The 19,876-nt window shown below is 40.0% G+C and overlaps 2 protein-coding genes and 1 long non-coding RNA gene across 4 annotated transcripts; 2 read left to right on the top strand and 1 right to left on the bottom strand.

Moving 5' to 3' along the window:
• On the top strand, window positions 1-4,406 carry LOC128770997 (carboxypeptidase A2-like). Its single transcript, XM_053886062.1, has 11 exons — window positions 1-156; window positions 335-416; window positions 583-717; window positions 792-890; window positions 1,492-1,593; window positions 1,703-1,804; window positions 1,967-2,077; window positions 2,744-2,834; window positions 3,178-3,377; window positions 3,566-3,650; window positions 4,102-4,406. Exons 1-11 carry the CDS (start codon window positions 92-94, stop codon window positions 4,287-4,289), a joined length of 1,260 nt encoding a protein of 419 aa, XP_053742037.1. The 5' UTR covers window positions 1-91; the 3' UTR covers window positions 4,290-4,406.
• Window positions 3,298-5,064, bottom strand: LOC128770998 (uncharacterized). Its single transcript, XR_008416574.1, has 3 exons — window positions 4,903-5,064; window positions 4,204-4,306; window positions 3,298-3,690 (listed from the first exon to the last, which is right to left on the bottom strand). It is a non-coding gene; the product is annotated as an uncharacterized LOC128770998 (long non-coding RNA).
• Window positions 4,767-18,730, top strand: smc1b (structural maintenance of chromosomes 1B). 2 transcript variants are annotated; one of them, XM_053886060.1, is made up of 25 exons: window positions 4,767-5,002; window positions 5,545-5,733; window positions 6,563-6,672; window positions 6,837-7,040; window positions 7,286-7,524; window positions 7,600-7,858; window positions 8,281-8,421; window positions 8,510-8,592; window positions 8,690-8,897; window positions 9,571-9,756; window positions 9,836-10,024; window positions 11,408-11,554; window positions 11,638-11,775; window positions 11,850-11,966; window positions 12,075-12,181; window positions 12,841-12,982; window positions 13,069-13,214; window positions 14,437-14,590; window positions 14,731-14,829; window positions 14,904-15,057; window positions 15,162-15,316; window positions 15,559-15,710; window positions 16,563-16,632; window positions 17,870-17,980; window positions 18,065-18,730. In XM_053886060.1, exons 1-25 carry the CDS (start codon window positions 4,894-4,896, stop codon window positions 18,197-18,199), a joined length of 3,744 nt encoding a protein of 1,247 aa, XP_053742035.1. In that variant the 5' UTR covers window positions 4,767-4,893; the 3' UTR covers window positions 18,200-18,730. The 2 variants fall into 2 exon arrangements, with proteins under 2 accessions (XP_053742035.1, XP_053742034.1); XM_053886059.1 differs by having other exon boundaries at window positions 4,768-5,002; window positions 6,560-6,672.
• The last annotated feature ends 1,146 nt before the right edge of the window (window positions 18,731-19,876 follow it).

The raw sequence follows: 19,876 nt of genomic DNA, 5'->3' as shown, positions 1-19,876 counted from the left end.
AACGCTCCACCTGGCACCTGGGACATTTAAGAGAGCGTAAGGATCACAGGCAGGACTGACACAGGCAGTAGGGCTAAGACAGACCGGTGGGATGAAGGGGCTCTGGATCTTGCTGGTGCTTGTGGCTGCGGCCAAAGCGGAGAAAGTTTTTTTTGGGTGAGTCAAACATCAACACCACATTTGACAGCTTTAACTGGAAAGCAACAAAACATATTTTACAATTCTCTTCTCACAGGCTGTTTGTTATCAGTGTGTTATCAGTTAGAGAAATGAACGTTCAATGTGGTGGGCGTTAAGGTTGAAACTTCATCATGGCCTTAATGATCTCTTGCAGTGATCAAGTCCTCCGGATTGTTGCTGAGTCTCAGGAGCAGATCCAAGTTCTGCAGAGCCTGGAGGCCAGACATGAGTGGGAGGTACATTCATATGCATGCTCAGTCATATGCCGCACATATGCCGGTCAGTTTTCCGACACATTAACCACTTTACACTAACTACATTCATTCTAACACAATTGCAACTACAACACTTTAAGTTTCTTGTTTATTGGTAAACCAGTGTTAATGTTATTTCCAATTCCAGCTTGACTACTGGCTCCATCCAGTGTCTGCGGATTTGCCAGTTGAAGTCCGAGTGCCTCGCGCCAATCTGGATGCTGTAACAGAGTTCCTCCATGACCACAACATCAGATTCGAAGTCATGATTGACAACCTTCAGGTCTCCTCAAAGTTCATTGAGATGGTTTAACGGCCTGACAGCATATGTTGTACGGTGGACTTTTTAATTTCCAGGAGCTTCTTGATGAGGAAAAGGCCGAGATGGAGTGGAATCGGGTGAAGGAGAGAAGCACCAGGAGCTTCAACTTCGGAGCCTATCACACTCTTGACACGGTGGGCCACAACTTATTCATGTTCATTTCATTCAGATTCTGACAGACATCTCTAAGGGTTTATGCTTGAGCTCATTTGTAAACAAAGCATGGTCCATTATCTAACAATATCTTCTGCAAAGAATATTATATTATTCCATGTATTTGTACGTTCTCCCCGTGTGCACGTGGGTTCTCCGGTTTCCTCCTTCAGTCCAAACATTCTCACTTGCCCCAAGATGTGCATTTGTGTGTGAATGGCGTGTGTGCCCTGCGATGGACTGCCGACCTGTCCAGGGTGTTTTCCTGTCTCCCGCCCACTGACTGCTGAGATAGGCTCCAGCACTCGACACAACCCTGAATAGGGCTAAGCACTGGTTAACTGTCAATGTATATATGTATGGATGATATTTTAAAAACTTTTTTTTCCTCCACATTATTCTGAAACCAAAGTTCACCTGCTCTGCGAGTGGTTTTGTTTGAGGCGCTTTTGCTGTTAATTTGAGTAACAATTCAGCCGCGCATTATGCCTCAGTCGCAGAGAAGGATGCAGACGAAGGACTCATGTTTGTTACATGTTAACTTAGGGGTTCATTTTTGCTCATTTTACCACTTCCTCACAGATCTACTCCTGGATGGACACCCTGGTTGCTCAGTACCCAAACCTGGTCACAAAGGAGCTGATCGGCGAGTCCTACGAGAACAGGCCCATGTACGTTCTGAAGGTATGAAGACTCTTCATCAATGATGGTGCACACACAGCACTCTAAATTACATGTGAGGTCACAAAGTTGCTTCACTCACCAACATGGTCTGTGTGGTCCCTGTGTTCAGTTCAGCACTGGAGGAGACAAAAGACCTGCTATCTGGATTGACACTGGAATCCACTCTAGAGAGTGGGTCTCCCAGGCTACTGGAGTTTGGACAGCTAACAAGGTAAGAAGGAAAACAATTAACAAATGCATGAATGAAGTTACATGTTGCATATGATCATCAAGTGTTAATTAAATGAATGAAGAATGTGTTTTGTCTTGTCATTTACATACGCTGGCTTTCACAAATATGTGCAATAATAAACACATGCCCTGCCTTGTTCAGATTGCCACTGACTATGGACATGACACTTCACTGACCACCCTGCTGAACCAAATGGACATTTATTTGTTGATTCTTGCCAACCCTGATGGATACGTCTACTCTCACACCAATGTAAGCCATCACTGTCTTTTTATTTTACATGATCAGGTGATGAGTCTTTTGAACTTCCACATATTTCACTAAACAGTATGAAAACGAATGAGAAGAACATCTGCGTTCCTGAACAAACTCTGCTGTAGGTTTACAGACACAATAGACAACAATTAATTTATCCACTTATTTTGAATATTTTTGTGGACCTTTATTATTATCCTACTTTTTTATCTAATTCTATATATTTTCACCCTTTGAACTATAGCAGCCTTTAAAGCCTACTAGTGATGTGTACAATGGGACAGCATGTGACAGTAGAATTTCAGAGCCCCACTTGCACAGTACATACTGTAGAGCCAGAAACATGGACTTGTGTTGGACCTTTGGTTCAAGGTGTTCATTCTGAACTCAACCAACTTGTAATCATCCGTTTCTTGTATGAAAAAATGATGGAGCTGGAGATGGATAATGTTGGCTGGTTCAAGATGTAATGAATATACAAAACAAAACAAAATGAAAAAAAATGTGACCATAAATATTCAAATTCACTACTAAAATAGGATAGCGACCATCAATTAATATCAACTTTAAACTTTTATTTATTCATTTTTTTGTCACATTTTATTTGTGTTTTTATTCTCCAGGACATTTTCTTTAACTGCCACACTGCTCCCCCCTGTACAGGATCGGATGTGGCGCAAGACTCGCTCCAGGAACACAGGCTCTGTCTGCCAGGGTGTTGATCCCAACAGGAACTGGGATGCAGGGTTTGGTGGTAAGTGTTCTAGTGACAGGCTGACGATGTTTCATGCAAGAGTACTAACCTCGTGTTCTGAGCTCAGCGGGGGCGCTGTTGTTTAAAATGATGTGCGGTTGAGCCAGAGATTATACAGCTGAGAGTGCCATCAAGTGGCGTCTGAAAATAAGGACCGTTTCAGCAGCCTGGCCATCGTTTGTAGTCAATGAAATTAAGGCAAAATTAAGCAACACAGCAGGCCCCTTGTAGCCAAACTGAATATGTAAACATGTCATTGACAACATCATAAAAAATTAGGCATTGATGTGATGTCATATTAGTCTTGTGTTCAACGCACGTGACAGTCTGTCTTTTGTCACAGGTCCCGGGGCAAGCAGAAACCCCTGCTCTGACTCTTACCATGGTCCCTCCGCTCACTCTGAGGTGGAGGTGAAGAACGTGGTGGACCTGATCAAGAAGCATGGCAACTTCAAGTCCTTCATCTCTGTCCATGCCTATTCTCAGCTGCTCATGTATCCATACGGCTACAGCTGCAACCACGTGCCTGATATGGCGGAGCTGGTATGAAACTGTCTCGCCATGGTTGTCAAAGAGACTTGTAGCCTCAGTGTACTTGTGTAAATACATTACATTATTGTGCTGACTATTGCAAGCATGTTTCTAAAAAAAACACCACTATTAGCACCAAATAGTTTGTGCCTGAATGCTGCAGAACTATTATTTTACATACAGCCTCGTGTCCCCTTTAGGATGCTGTTGGCAGAGCTGCGGTGCAGAAACTCACATCCCTCTATGGCACCCGCTACAAGGTCGGAAGCATCTGTCGAATCATCTGTAAGTCCACCTTTCACAGTCTGCATGCTGACTCCAGTCACTACAGCAGAACAGAAGTATTTCTACATAAACACTAGAGCTTTTTTTATCTTTGTTACCTTCTAAAACGAAAAAAAAAAAGATCTAAACAAAACATTGATGTTTCAGTCTTTTTTTGTCATATTTTCCTACTTTAAAATCTTCAGAATGTGAGGTTTTGTTTAGGGGAGATCATTGAAGCACTTTTAAGATTAGGTTCGATTGGATTATATTATTCGTATGCTTCTAATTGTTTATGGCTATTGCTTTGATTATAATTTCCTGGGACGTATCACCATCCATACAGGTTAATATGCTTCATTTTCATTCAATGTAGATGGATTTTCACAATGAATAAAGCAATGAAGTGGTTAGGTGGGGCTTCATTACTCTTCATTGACAGGTCATAATGCCATATTGCCTCTGTCTACAGACCAAGCCAGTGGCGGAAGCATCGACTGGTCGTACAATATGGGCATCAAGTACTCCTATGCTTTTGAGCTGAGAGACACTGGGAGATACGGCTTCATCTTACCGGCCACACAGATCATCCCCACTGCCTCTGAGACCTGGCTCGCTTTGAAGCACATCATGGAATATGTCCGCGATCATCCTTACTGACACTCTTCCATGATTGTCTGAGACCAAGAAATAAACACTTTAACGCACTAGCATCTTTGTGTATGGACAGATGTGTGGGGTTTGCATGAGACCTTTGGGTCACAACGGAATAATCTGATGGGAATTCTGGCTGAGTTTTTAGATCCCTGTATTGATTATGAGGCTTGTAGACACGATAGATGTAATGGTTTTCTCATTATTGAGAAGGAAAACATGGCATTGAGTCACATTATATTCGCTTTTATACCTGGCGAGCTCAGGGCCACTTGTGTGAAAAAAAAATAAAAAATTGAGTGCAAAGATAAATTGCTAACCTGACGGGACCGTTCACGAATACAATTCATGAATACGGATGGTAGACTATTTTAATATTAGCCTCATAATTGTCGAGCCCTTTCATCGTCAATTCTGTGACGCTGCAATTACCATTCAACGTGGCTCCGTTTTATGTTGGAGTTTAGCTCAAAGCTAACTCCTCATACACACACTGTAGACTGACATCATGGAGCGCGCGAAGGTGAAAGTATTCCCTCGTTTTTCCCTCTTCTCCCAGTTCGGCTTTGAACTTGGAGGCGGGCGACACAGCCGAAGCTAACGGGAGAAGATGGGTTACCTTAGGCAGATTGTCGTTGAAAATTTCAAGTCTTGGCGAGGAAAGCGAGTTCTTGGTCCTTTTGAGCAGTTCCACTGTGTGATTGGTACCAATGGAAGTGGTGAGTATTTACCGTGAGTCTTTACGGCCACGCATGGCGTGCTAATGCTAAGCGCAGTTGAGCTAACGATACGTCCAATAACCCGATTCGTTAAGGGGGGCTCTGTTATATAAGTGTAATTGATATTCGTTGACAACTACATTTTTTCTGACCACATACAACAAACTTGTACTGTAAGTTACGTATCGATACTTTCTGTGCTCTTGAAAATTCAACATATTCGTTGACAACTACATTTTTTCTGACCACATACAACAAACCTGTACTGTAAGTTACGTATCGATACTTTCTGTGCTCTTGAAAATTCAACATATTCATTGACAACTACATTTTTTCTGACCACATACAACAAACTTGTACTGTAAGTTACGTAACTTCACTGTTACTACGACTTTCCAACCTGGTACTCTACCAAGTCATGAAGTTTGTCCTAAATAAATAAGCGTACGTATTTTATTATTTATTTCGTTGTTGTTGTTTTTTTCTCACGAGACAAAGTTGATTTGAGAATGATTCTTTCCCCTGAAATGACTGTTCATTAGGTAAGTCCAATGTGATGGACGCCATAAGCTTCGTCATCGGTGAGCGAGCTGCTACCCTGCGAGTTAAGCATCTTCGGGACTTGATACATGGAGCTCATGTCGGTCGCCCGGTGGCCAGCAGCACCAGGGTCTGCATGCATTACCGGGACAATCAAGACCACGAGACTGTCTTTTCTCGCAGCCATTCCGGTCAGTTTTTCTTTCAAGCTTTTCATATTGATGATAATTTCTTGTGTCACCCTGCGACTTAAATTCGAGCTGAACTGAATTTAACCGACTACTCGAGCCAATAATAATAAAATTAGCGACTCTTCATATCATGGAAGAAAGCAACGTTTTGAAACGATTTTTCATGAATAAGAAATTATTTCATGATCATATATTGACAATGACAATAAAGAGCTGTAGATTATACATTTGGCTTTCCTTGATCCATCCTGTTTTTAACCCTTAAATACACCTGGTCCTGAAGTCACTTTATTCAGTACCTATTACATGTACTACATGGGACATGTACTGACCTCAGATCATTTATGTGATAAGGAAGTTCAGTTTTGAAAAGTGTGGTACAAAAATGTAATGCGTCCTGTCATCACACTACATCCTAAACAAAACTCTTCTATTAGTTTATACCATTTTAACATGCTAGTACTGATACTGAGCCGTAGTTGGTGAAGGGCTCAAATTCACCCCCCCAAAAATTTATAGAAAAACTTAAAGGAAAAAACACAATTATGATTGCTAGTGAATTGTTATTCTTTGATTAAAAATAAATGAATGAACTAATTTCACTTATTTGTATATTGCTTGCAAAAATAGTATTTCAAGGAAATAACATTGAGGTGTGTTGAATAATAATCATTAAAAAACACACCTATATAACTAAAGTATAAAGATATAGTGTGACAATTATGCAGTAATAACAATATACTGTTGAATGCTAAGTCAGCGTATTTCTAGTCTGTTTGCAAACTAAACTCTATTGTCATTCTAAACAGCTGTTGTATCTTTACAGAAGGCTCCTCTGAGTATTATATCGACAGTGTACAAGTGTCTTTCATCAACTACATAGGGCAACTAGAGGAGATTGGGATTTTTACCAAAGCCAGAAACTGTCTTGTGTTCCAGGTAAATGTTTTTTTTGTTATTATTATTTTTTAATTTGGTTTTCACACTTCTGAGTACCTGGTCTCTTTTCCTGTGGTGTTTCCATATCCTGTTCCAATTTTCATTGGATAAACTAGAAAGGCTCTGTCATGCATAGTTATACAGTATGCCATGTTTCTCACTAGGGGGTGGTGGAGTCCATCGCACTGAAGGATCCACGAGACCGCACCAGGATGTTTGAGATGATCAGTCAGTCCAGAGAGTGTGCTGCTCTGTATGACCAAAAGAAACAGGCCTTGTTGAATGCTAAAGAAGAAACCAATTTCCACTTCAAGAAAAAGAAAGCTGCTGTTATAGAGAAAATGCAGGTGTCCAAGGAGAAAGTGGAGGTATTTAAAAAAAAAAAAAAGGACAGTGATCCTTCTGGACTTAATGCTATGTGATTGATGTTCAAATTATGACATTTAATGAATTGACATTAGACCATGGTTATTTGGCAAAAGTTGATGTGATTTAATTATTATTACTTTTGAAATGTTTATACACACTTCAAAAGAAGGCAAGTAAGCTCATTTGCTGCATTTTTCAGAATTGTGTTTTTTCGTATCTGCGATTAACTATTTGTCTCCTTCAGGCAGAGAAGTACCAGGAAATGACTGACGATCTCCAGCAAAAACAATTTGAACTGACCCTTGCTGAGCTCTATTATAACGAGAGGGACATCAAAAGTACCTGCAGCACATTGGATGAGAAACAGCAGGAAACGTCGACAAAGATGGACATCATGACGAAATGTGAGCAGATTGTGAAAGACAAGAAGAAGGAAATTGGACGACTCAGTAGAGAGGTGCAGCTCAGGGAGAAGGAATATTGGTATGTAGAAGTGCTGAACGTTTCAATTGATTGTTTCATCATAATTTGAAAAATTGTGGTGACCCTGTTTACCAGTGCTCAGGAGCATCTGCTTTTCCAATCTCGAGCCCAATGTATCAAAATGAAAACAAAGACGTCCCATCACATGACGAAGGTGGAAGATGCCCGTGATACTATGAAAAAGTGTGAGAAACTCTTGGCATTCAAAAGGCAAGAGCTTGCAGAATATAAGCAGGAAAAAGTTGAAGTGGAGAGTGCTTGGCAGTACTACGAAAACCAGATCCAGAATCAGGGAGACTTCCAGGGACGGGACATCCACCTGAATGAGGATCAGGTGACAATACAGTCCAAACAAACATGCTTCAATGTTTTTGAACACCAAATTGGGTGGTTATGTAAGGATCTCAGTGTTCTCTCTGACAAAGGTTGTAAAAGGAATTGAAAAAATATATTAATACGCTTTTTCAGTTAATCAAGATAGTGTATTTATCATCATGTTAACAACTTATAAAATTTGTTTGAGATTTACTCTCTCTCTACTAAATCCCTTTAATTTGAGATGTATGACCTGTTTCAAACAAACAGTAGTCATTCACAGCAGAACAGTTTGCACCAATTAATATATGTGCAAACCTGTTTGCGCATATTTTTTTCTTTATACTTCTTTTTCTTATACACCATCAAGACATAGATAGGACTTGTTGCTATTCCCAGTCTTGTTTGTGGAACTAATGTCTTCATGCATATTCATTGCAGCTGCAGCAATACAAAGTGCTTAAGGAGTTTGCGAGAAAAGAAAGTGCCATTCACACCCAACAAGCGGATAAGCTCCAATGGGATTTAAAAACTAGCACTGAGAAGGTGGCTTTTGACCAACATAAAAAGAAGGAAGTGAAGGTATAATAGTAAGACACAGACCACGGATCTGTGTCTCTTTCAGTTTACACGTTATAACTCATATTTTTGCATCACCTATGCACTATAGTCTGCAATCAGGACTAAACTGGCGCAACTGGATGAGTTGACAGCAAGAGCAGAAAAGTTGGAAGACTACACCGTCACCAGCCAGTATGTTAAAAGTTCAAGGATCATTATGGGATAGTTATGTAGTACTACAATTCAATTGTATTGCTTTCCACGTGATACTGTTGCTATCATGTTTTAGGGCTGCCATTGAGCAGTATCTAGAGCAAGAGCAAATGTTGAGTGCAGAGTTGGAGCAGGGCCGCCAGCGTTCCATTCAATTGAACCAGGAGCTGGGTCAGGTACAGGAAGAGCTGGGAAATGCCCGTCTGGAGAAGCAGGAGAGTAAACGGCAGCAGAGACGCAAAACACTACTAGAGAAGTTGCAGAGACTCTACCCTGAATGTGTGGTAAAAGAAAATCTTTTAAATATGCCTTGAGATTTTCTTTTTTTATATTTTCTCATGATATCGGCCTTTTGATCATTTGTACACATATTTTTTTATTATTATTATCATTGTATTTGATATCATTTAATTTTTGAAAATCAAGGTAGATATAAGATGTACTTAGTCCTCTGATGGGTTGGGATCAATGGCAGTTAGGAAAATAAAAAAGGGCTGCACTGTAATTTTCTGAAGTGCTTAGGATTTAGGATTTCTATTGTACAGACATATTTCGTGAAGTGAGAGAGTGACATTCTAATTGTATGCAGTAATGCTAGAGTCGTTTTTGTTATTTAAAGTCATTAAGTGGGTGTGATAAACAAATCTTCAATAATGCTAAACATAATGGTTTTGTGATAGGTAGTAACTAATGAATAATGATAATGTACAGTGATATCAACATCTACTTCTGAGTGTTTAAGTATGTCTAGATTACTGTGCAGACTTGAAAGTTTATCTTGATAGGAATATCCTGAAAATCACAAGATGCAGCTAAAACACTGCATGCTCATGCATTTTCCAGTTCAGCTCTCAATATCTTAATAACTTTAACAGCAGATTCCCAATACATTTCTAATTATGAATGCAATATGTGAAAGTGTTCTTTGACCTTTTTATGTTTGTGTTGTTGTACCAGTATGGACGTCTTTATGATGTGTGCAGTCCAATCCATAAGAAGTACCAGCTAGCTGTTACCAAGGTATTTGGCCACAACTTGATGGCCATTGTTGTGACAACTGAGAAAGTGGCTCGCGACTGCATATCGTTCATAAAAGAGGAACGAGGCGAACCAGAGACATTTCTGCCAATTGACAATCTTGTTGTAAGTTAAGCATTCTTTAACCTTTCTGTCAACTCCACCTGTTTCGTTGGATTAATCCCAAATTGGTGTTATTATCGAGGTAAACCCCATCAATGAGCGCTTGAGAGAGATTCCTGGAGCCAAATTGGTGATGGATGTCGTCCAGATTAACATTGCAAGTGCCACCGAACTGATGCGAGTGGTGCTCTATGTCTGTGGCAATGCCCTCGTGTGTGAGACCATCAAAGAAGCTAGAAGGGTTGCATTTGACGGAAGACAACGTCTAAAGGTATGCATTTCTGACCAGTGTAAATTCCAGAGACTTTATTACTGCAGCGATGTATCCTGAATAAAATGTAGACGGCAATTTTATAGAGGGTATGCATGCGAATATTGTGTGTCTATTGTTATTATGATTATTATTAGTAGTAGTATTAGTAGTAGTTGTAGTCTCCAGGAATAAAATAATGTAAGGTCCAATATGGTGGTGTGTTGTAGCTTTCCAATATTCATCACTGAAGCATCAGGCTGAAGCAGATGACGCTGATGGAAGGCTGATATATTGTTTTGCATTTCCATAGTATAGTGGAAAAACATTCTGTTGAGCTCAATGTGAAATTCTGTGTGTGTGTTCATGAATTTCTGGTTTTCTGGGTAACAATCACAACACATCAATTATGATGCTGTTTTTTTGTGATTTTTTTTTTGTGATTGTGAATGTGATTTGTACCGTGGACCAAAGTATTGTAGTCGGTCTGAGTTATAACCCCATTCTATTCTGGAGTCTCAACTTTTTTTTTAAACAATTAATATAAACTGTTCAAATCCCTCAACTTTATTTTTTGTTTTTGTCTTCAGGGATCTAGTTGTTTTTTTTTAGCAAATCACAATATTCTAACAGCAAATGCTGGCACCACTCAGCGCCGCTATGAAATAGAATGAATGCAAAATGCAGAACTCAAACCGTGCTGCCACACTGAGCTGCTGGAAATAAGCTAGCAGCCACAGTTTAGGTCAAGTTGCAGTTGCATTCATACCTAAAAAAAAAAATGAAAATAGAGACAGTAAAAGAACTTCTGGCAAAATTTCAAAATGTTGTTCGAACATTTTAAATCGCATTTAACTTTGAAACAATATGCACCGGCGTGTGCCAAGCCTTCCTGCCCCCTTATTCAATGCCCATGAGAGCTGCGGTCTTCAGACTTGGATACTCATCAGATCCATGAACAACAAGATTTAAAATTAGTTCGCTCAGTCTTTCACGTTGTCGTGACATAAACTTAAGTTGTGTCATGTGTTTTGACCACTGAAGAATCTGTGAACGTTTGTGAGTGGATATTAATTCTGGTAAATCAGAATGGATGTAAATGAAATGTTTTCTCCGTAGTGATGAATCTGCGTATGTCACGTCATGTAACTCAGTCGTAATTTAACCTGTATTAATCACAAAATGACTCGCTTCACTTGTGTCGCTTCAATTATTTTGGTCTCATTAAGTGCGTCATCAATATCGCTGCGTTGCTTTTCGTGTGAGTCGCTGCTTTGTATGATGCACGTTTGGTGTGAGTCCGGGGGTTCTCTTCTTCATCAGGAAAGTAATGACCTTATCTTGTGGACTTAGTGTAAATAGATAATGTAATGTTCACCATGAATGTTTTTGGTCATTCTATAGACTGTTTCACTGGATGGAACACTTTTTACCAAGTCTGGTATGATCTCCGGAGGTTCCAGTTACCTGCGGACAAAAGCCCGCTGCTGGGATGACAAAGACATGGCACAGCTAAAAGAACGAAAGGATGAAATGGTCCTTGAACTGCATGTAAGTTTGTGTTCTTGATCAGCATCTAAAGAAATGTACGTGTCATGTACCGGGTATGTGGTCTGTCTTTGGTCCCATGGCAGGAACTGATCAGACTTAAGAGAAAGGAGACAGACCTGAATCACATCAGGGTGCAGGCCGGTGGGGCTCAGAAGCGCCTGAAATACGCCCAGAACGAGTTGGAAAATGTTCAAAGGAAAATAATCCCTCAGTTACAATCGGTACGATAGAAAATGTTCAAGGAAATGAAAAATGAAAAATTAGTGCCTCTAATTAAAGCATCTTTATTTTACAGGATATTTCTCGCATGAAAACTGACTTGTCCAACTTGGATGCAGAGATCCTGATTCATCAGAAACATATAGAGGAGAAGAATGCAGAAGTGACGAAAATGAAAGAGGAGATTAGTCAGGTATTGTAGCCAACTCAGCTAGGATGAAATAATTTCCATAGTTTATGTATATTCTCTCTTCAAATGCGTTCAGTCTGCGTTGGATAACGATTTGTGATGTGATTCCAGATTGAAGACTCTGTGTTCTCAGACTTCTGTCATGATATCGGCGTCAGAAGTATTGGGGAATACGAGAAGGAGCATCTGAAACGTCAAACTGAGTTTGACACAAAGCGGTAAAAATATGCGTGAATTATGATGGTTAAAAGGCTAAATAGAATATTTTCTTTCAAATTAATTATTGACTTAATATATCAATATAACTTGCCTTTAAATAGCTTTTAGATTCTCCATTTCCTGTCAGCAAATCAGGCTCCTCCACCTTTACCTATCAATTGTCCAATCCAGGTCACACCTATCCTTTTAATCACATGAATGAATCTTAGTGGTTGTGTTCATTTTCTTCCTTTGCCTCGTAGTTCCATTTCAAATCTGCTTCGCCAGACATGTTCCCTTGGCATGCTGATGATGCATGCAGAGTAGCTTTATATTAGTATTGCTTTTTATGGTGGTAATGATTGTGGTAATAGTCGAAAAAAATATTCAAAATGTAGTTGTGGTGAAATAGAAATACCACTCTCAATGGCAGATATATCCAAAAAAAACGTAAGATTCTGTATTTTACACACACATATTTTGTGACTAATGGCCTTTGTTGAGAAACACAATGTAAATAGATGACATCAATTGTGCTGAGATTATCCTCGCTATTGGCTGGTAGATATGGTGACCTTCGAAAGAAGGCTTGTGGTTTTTGGGACAAGTTGAGAGTATAAATCATTTTATTAATGAGGTCTGTCATATCTCTGGTAATCCTGCAATCCCACTCCTACAGGTTGGAATTTGAGAATCAGTGCACTCGCCTTGATGTACAGTGGGTCTATGAACAAGAACAACTTGAGAAACAGCAAGGGAATCTCTTGAGACTGCAAGAAATGGTTGAAAAGGAAGAAGAAGCTGTTGAGATGCACAGAAAGGTGCTTATTTCAGTCACATCATACTTTATATGCTTTTCAGTTCAATTATTATAACTACAAATTATTGACGTATAATCATCTTCCAGGAGGAAGCGAAGCTTCTGGAGGCTGTTGAGAAGAATGAAGCGGAATTACTGGAGATGAAGAATGGGTTGCTGAACAAGAAGGATGACCTGAGTCTTCTTAAATCTGATCTCTCCTCAAAAACCAGGAATCTTGAAGAGCTCAACAAGTAACTGTCCTCTGAATATGGCACATATTTGGAAGGTTTTTTTGGTATGCAAAAGCTGATTTGGATGCACACTAATGAACTTGGTGTGCTTTTCTTATAACAATTGTCTTCGTTAAACTTTACAACACATGATAAATTATTTCTCTACAATATGTTTTTTTTACATACAAGGGATGCACAGTAATGAAAATCGAAAATGAGGTAACCTAGCCCGAAAATGGAAACACCCAAAAAACTTTTATGCCATTTATTAGTACCTGCATTATGACTATGAGTGTGTGCTTAACCAGCTAAAGTGAATGCTTGCAATAGCATAAAGCAGCATCCATACTTCAAACAATAAATCAAAAAACAAAATTAGGAGAAATTAAATTCAAAACGAAACATTTTGTGGAAACTGGAATGACTGCTGGAAAACTGGTAAATGTAAAATATTTTCTCCTAAATTCCTGCATTTAAGTCACATGCATTCTCTATGATTTGTAGGATTGCTACAACAATGTGCATTTTGAGCAAGTGCAAATGCTGTAGGATGAAAGAATGTTTTCTCTGTTGATAAAATTAACCTTAAAGCTGTTTTAGCTTTAAGGTGTTTCCATTATTCTGTCCAACCCCTGTATGTGCACTGCAGACATATAAGGCAATGACGGTGCAGAATTTATAATATAATATAATATAATATAATATAATATAATATAATGTAATATAACGTGACTGTGATTGGTTGACTAGGCTGCAGAGCATCATGGGAAATCACCATTACTGAGATAGCTATTGACGATGATGGCATTTCACATGGCACTTGTCAGAGAAAATTTGTTTTGTTTGATGGCATTTTCCTCTCCGAGCGCTGATGTCAGAAATCCATTCAAAGAATCAGACTACTTCATCAAAAGAACAACATCTGTGTCGCGAGCAATAGACCCCTGAACAAGGGTCTTTACGACAATTCATGTCAGGCTAAACAGCGTCATGCCCAAATATTGAGCCTGATCTCATCAAACCAGTGTTCACAGACGTGCCATTTACCTTAAAGCGCTCAAAATGCACTGTTTTCGCCCGCGTGTCTGTAGCTCTGTAGCCGACCTCCCAGAGGAACAGCAACAAGAAGCAGCCGCTGGGACCGGCTGTGGTCTCGGTACCTCAGACAGTTCATGATTCAAGTTCAGAAGATTGCCACATTGTCACTCTCGATGCCAGACCCTGTTTTCAAATGTTTCAGAGAGGTGGTGAAGCTCCAGCAGGAGGTGATGACTTCTGAGAGTGCCCTTGAGCAGAAACATTTGGCCAGGCACAACTTACTTATCACCTGCAAGGTCCAGGGCCTGCCAATCTCCATAGTGGCAGGGAGTCTTGATGAAATCAGTGAGACGCAGGTGAGGGACTGCTGTACGACAGATTCTGGCTTTGTGTCTTTCTACATCACATTCAGGTTATTTTGTGTTGTCTTATGTCCTGTGATACACATTTGTTATATTAAATGTACATTTCTCTCAGTGTGGCTTTCTTTTTAAAGCTGCCTGCTGGTCTTGATGGCTCTTCAGCCTCCTTGAGCATCTACGAGAGGGAGGCCCAAATTATTATAGACTACTCTAGCCTGGATGCAGAATTGAAGGTAAAACACCAAATCAGTTTGTGAGTAATTGGCAATCTTAGGGTGAGTGCATGTTGGAAAATGTGTGTACCCAGACTGCAAACATAGAAGAGGTGCCGGCCATCCTCGAAAGCCTGAAGGAGTCAAATGCCTCTTTGGTGGAAATGTTGGGTCAGACCTCTGCTCCCAATCTCAAGGCCTTTCAAAGGATGAGTGAGGTGAACGACAAGTTACAGGCCTTAAATGAAGGTACTTTGATGTTCAATTTCTCATCTGCACCCCTGTATCTGAAAGCCAGTTTGTGGTTGGTAACCCGAGCAAGGATTAAGTTATGTGTTCTGTCCTTAAATCAGACTTTGAGTCCAGCACCAGGAAAACCAGGAACTGCAGCCAGGAGTTTGAGCATGTCAAAGCACAGCGATTATCCCTTTTCTGCCAGTGTTTTGATCATGTGTCTGCGGTGCTTGACCAGATCTATAAAAGAATATGCAGGAACAACAGTGCTCAGGTGAATCACCAACAACACGCTCAAGTATGAACTGTCCTCTCATGTTTCACAGCAGAAAACCAAGGGAGTGTAACACTGTAGTAATTGAATGTTTTTTCTTCGTACAATTACTTATCACGTGCCACATATCAGTGCTCATGAGCTGAGTGAAAATCTAATTATGAAAATCTAATTATGGAGGTGTTTTTGTGAGGTGAGATGCCTGAGAAAATAAGCTAAATAAGATTGTTCTTGTGCTTCAGGCCACTTTGTCTGCAGAGGATGCAGATGAGCCATACCTAGGTGGCATCAACTTCAGTTGCATTGCTCCTGGAAAACGCTTCATGTCCATGGATAATCTGTCTGGAGGGGAGAAGGCTATTGCTGCTCTGGCTTTGGTTTTTGCTCTGCACAGGTACCGCAGCCATCTGAATTATAAAAACAAAGTCAAAAAGTGTGTGAAAGTTTGTGCAGATATCTCATTTTACAGTTGCTTAAAAAACAAGAAAGACAGAGCCCAAATCACTTCTGAATTGGAACAGACAGGTACTAGAATCTGGTGAGCTCCAGTGTGAATTAGCTTGGTGGATGATGCTGAATGTCTTGTCAGACAATGAAAACTGCATGGGCAAAATGGGTCGTCTTGTTAGCCAGAAAATCTATCTGTACTGTGGTGTCTCTAAAAAGACAGGTGTTCAGAACTGGAGCGACTGAACACAGTCAAAGTCACCAATGCATGTTAAAGTTAAAAGTTTTGGAGGATTATTAAACACAATCGATAAATTACTTATTACTGTCACTGAAACTTTTATGTTTACAGAGTGTTAGATGTTTGCCAAATACACTACGTGTGTTGCAACACCAGCATGACACAGACTCAACAAAATAACAAAAATAACAAGCCTGTATCGTGGTTGCAGACTACATTTAGATGTGGTCCTTCTACCTGCTGCTGTGTCTCGCCTGCAGTCAAATATGTAGACACAGCAGTTAGGACATACTACCGGAGACTGCATTCATCATTGTACTGGCCAAAGTCCTGACAAGAGACAGTGCGTGCACCAGTCGAGGATGGATAGGGTATATAGAGAGAGACCACCACTCACACTCAGTGATTTTTGAATTTGTCTCATCATCAGTGACACTTAATATATTCAGTGGAGTTGTTCCTTTCAAAGAGAGTCGAACAAAGGATGCTATAGTAGTCGCAAGGCTAAGACTGTGGTGCATCATCACTCATGGTTTTTACTGTTTCCTATTGTTATAGTTTCCGTCCGGGTCCTTTCCTTTTTTTGGACGAAGTGGATGCTGCCTTGGACAAATCTAACATTGCCAAGGTGAGCTTCTTAACAACTACAGTATGAGTTCAATGTGTTGGATCTGAGACGAGCAGAACCCCAGTACCTGGGAAGACCGTAAGTAGACAGACTCAACACAACAAGAGTAAAATGAAAGGTTTATTCATTTGCCAAATAGTCTGAAATTAGCACGCAGACCGGATGTGTGAGTGTGGCATCAAACTGGGACACCAGCACACTCAACAGAATCAATGGAAACAGAGAGTAAATATGCACGGTGGTCGACAAAGAGGGAGAAAGAGAGACACAAGTAGTTATTAAGCGATGCTGTAGTGTGAGAACAGAAGTACTGAAGCAGATAAAAAAACTCTCAATTGATGTAACATAGAGAAGCTCAAGCACCTGAGTAGATGTTCTGCAGCACAACACTGGATCAGCAGGGCTTTTAGGCAACTGGAACCTTGCTTTTTTTTGTATGAAAAATAGTAATATAGTATTTGTAAAATAGTATGAAAGATACTTCATGCTGGTTCTCAACTTGTGTTAGAGTGGACAAGTGGACAGGGCAGAAAGAACATTGCATCGTCTTGGCAAGGCATGAAAGCAAAAATGATGATTTCATGAACAATATTTCATGACGTCAACTGCTTTCATCTATATGGTAAAGCAATTTTTGAAATGGCACCCTATACGAAAGCTGTCAATCCATTAAATGGGTGGTTTTCAGAGTACATGCAGTATCGCCCATTCATATGGACTGGTAGGTTCCTCCTGTGCGTAGTGGTTGGTACAAAAGGCTGTTGACGGCTATTCTATGAGGGATGGATTTAAAATGCTGTAACCCATTTCATGAGTCTATATTTGGGGACAGGATCAGAAAGATGGTGTCAATGCTCCATGGCTGTTTTGGATGCTGCCAAATAAGCACTAAATGCGACTAATTCAGCTAAACAAAACAGAAACCACAGCATACGCATTAAACCAGGTTAGAGCATCCTGGCGTCAAAGTGTGGAAAGTCGAAGATGCTAACTGCACCAAGTTCATCTCACTTGTTATGAATTTGAGGTCAGCAGTTGTATATGCTACCTCATTTAGCCATATGATTCAGGGTGGCCAAAAGGTTTTTGATGCACATCATCCCTGTCAGATGGCTGCCTACTGGCTCATTTGAATGGATGAGTACTGTACTCCAAAAAACTCCTTAAACGTAAATGTAGGGATTTTGTCTGTATCGGGTGGAAATGGGCAGAAAAAAAGTTTATTGTTTGGTGTCAGGTGACCAATTTCATTCGTGAAGAATCCAGAGCAAACCTGCAGATCATTGTCATCTCCCTCAATGAAGACTTCTACTCCAAGGCTGACGGACTGCTGGGAGTTTACTGTCATGTAAGAACTTGGTCTGAATAGTGTGGCAACCTGTTGCAAATTTCAGCAGATAAAAGTCCATTTATCTTTTTCATTCATTTGTAGAGGGATGATGCCACTATAAGCCATTTCTTGACCATGGACCTTACCCCCTTTCCACTGGATGATGATGATGAGGAAAGAGAGACTGCAGCTGTGGAGAAGGTGGTAGATAACATAGTTAGCCTCAACATATTTTAATTTGAGGGTGCAGTTCTTCAACCCTTTCATCGACTCAGTGTTCACCTAATGAAATGTTGGTATGAATTTCAATAGCATTATTTGTTTCATACAGTTCTGTCAAAGAAAATCTTGATCATCTTTCACATTTAGCAGTGTTCTCCTCATGTTGCATTTCAGACTTAGTGTTGATAAATGTTGGGTTGTTCTTTCCAGCTGCATGCATTGGGTGTATTTGACTTCTTCAACCCTTTCACCAACTCAGTGTTCACCTAATGAAATGTTGGAATGAATTTCAATAGCATTATTTGTTTCACACATTGTTTCATACAGTTCTGTAAAAGAAAATCTTGATCATCTTTCACATTTAGCAGTGTTCTCCTCATGTTGCATTTCAGACTTAGTGTTGATAAATGTTGGGTTGTTCTTTCCAGCTGCATGCATTGGATGTATTTGACTCGGATCCTTGAATACCTGATCTACAATGTTCACTCATTAATTCATTTTTTTATTTCTCAGTTGTTCTTATTTTGGGTGTGTTTGACCAATAAATTCAGTATCTATTTGTGTAAACTTTACTGTCTTCATTTTAGGAATGAAAAAGTAACAGATTCCAACTAACTGATTCCAGTGCAGAAAGGTGCAAACCATTTGAGTCAGAATTCATTGTTTCCAGGTTACATATGTTTAAAGTTCAGATTCCCAGAGGGCGGGTCTGAACAACATCCCAGGACACTAACTGAGGGAGGCAGACTGAGTGCGGGATGTTCAGAGCAAATTGCTGTATCATCCAGGGAAATGTTGGAGGAAATAGATCAGATGATCAAATTTAGGAAGGAGGATGAGCCAGGGAGCTGAGAAACAAAGAGGAGGAAATTACAAGGTTCTTTGAGATAAGGCCTTGCTGAAGAGGGTCTTAAGAACAGGAAAATAAAAGAAAGGTTAGGTAGGTGAAGGACGAGTGGTGCGTGACAAATAACAGGCATTATATTAGTCCGGTTGACTTGATTCCAGCCTTCGCTGCGTGATGACCCGGATAACTGAGCACTCTCACAAACGATAACAGATATATATATATATATATATATATATATATAAAACAGAGGTGAACATTCTTTTTAGATCTTTGGAACTGATGGTTATTTGTCAGTGGAAAGCAAGAAGTGTAATTGTAAGAACTGAATTGAGGGAGGGGTATAATGTTTGTCAAGCAAGGATTACCTTGCTAAATGGAGGGAAAGACTATGACACAAATGTATTTCAGGTGCGTACAAAAGATGGTGTTGTTAAGATACAACATTTGCACAGCTTATGCCGTTTTTTGTGGCACGTTTAATGCTCACATGGAGTATCCATAGCACAATGAGGAGGTAAATGAAGAACCAGTGAAAATCCAAAACCTATAAACTACTGGATCAAGTAGGGAGAAGACACAATGGTAGCCGACACCATCAGTCAGCCTTCTCTCTTCGGCATCAGAGGGCGAGTTGAAGTGGGTGAGCCACTCAAGCTCCCAGAACAAGGATCATCATCCGATTGTTGACTACTATATACTGAGGAAGAAATATTAGGGCCCAGCTTGATGTCAGGAACATGAAATAAGGTAAGCATTAATTGGTAGAGATGCTTATGGATAGTTGTCACCTGGATTTTTTTCAAGAATCCCTCAGATGTGATCCATAAACCCCAGTATTCTCA

This window comes from Synchiropus splendidus, chromosome 14 (genome assembly GCF_027744825.2).
Source record: "Synchiropus splendidus isolate RoL2022-P1 chromosome 14, RoL_Sspl_1.0, whole genome shotgun sequence".
Lineage (NCBI taxonomy): Eukaryota > Metazoa > Chordata > Actinopteri > Syngnathiformes > Callionymidae > Synchiropus > Synchiropus splendidus.
The sequence above is the reverse complement of the archived record's forward strand: the minus strand, read 5'-3'. Positions and strand labels throughout refer to the sequence as shown.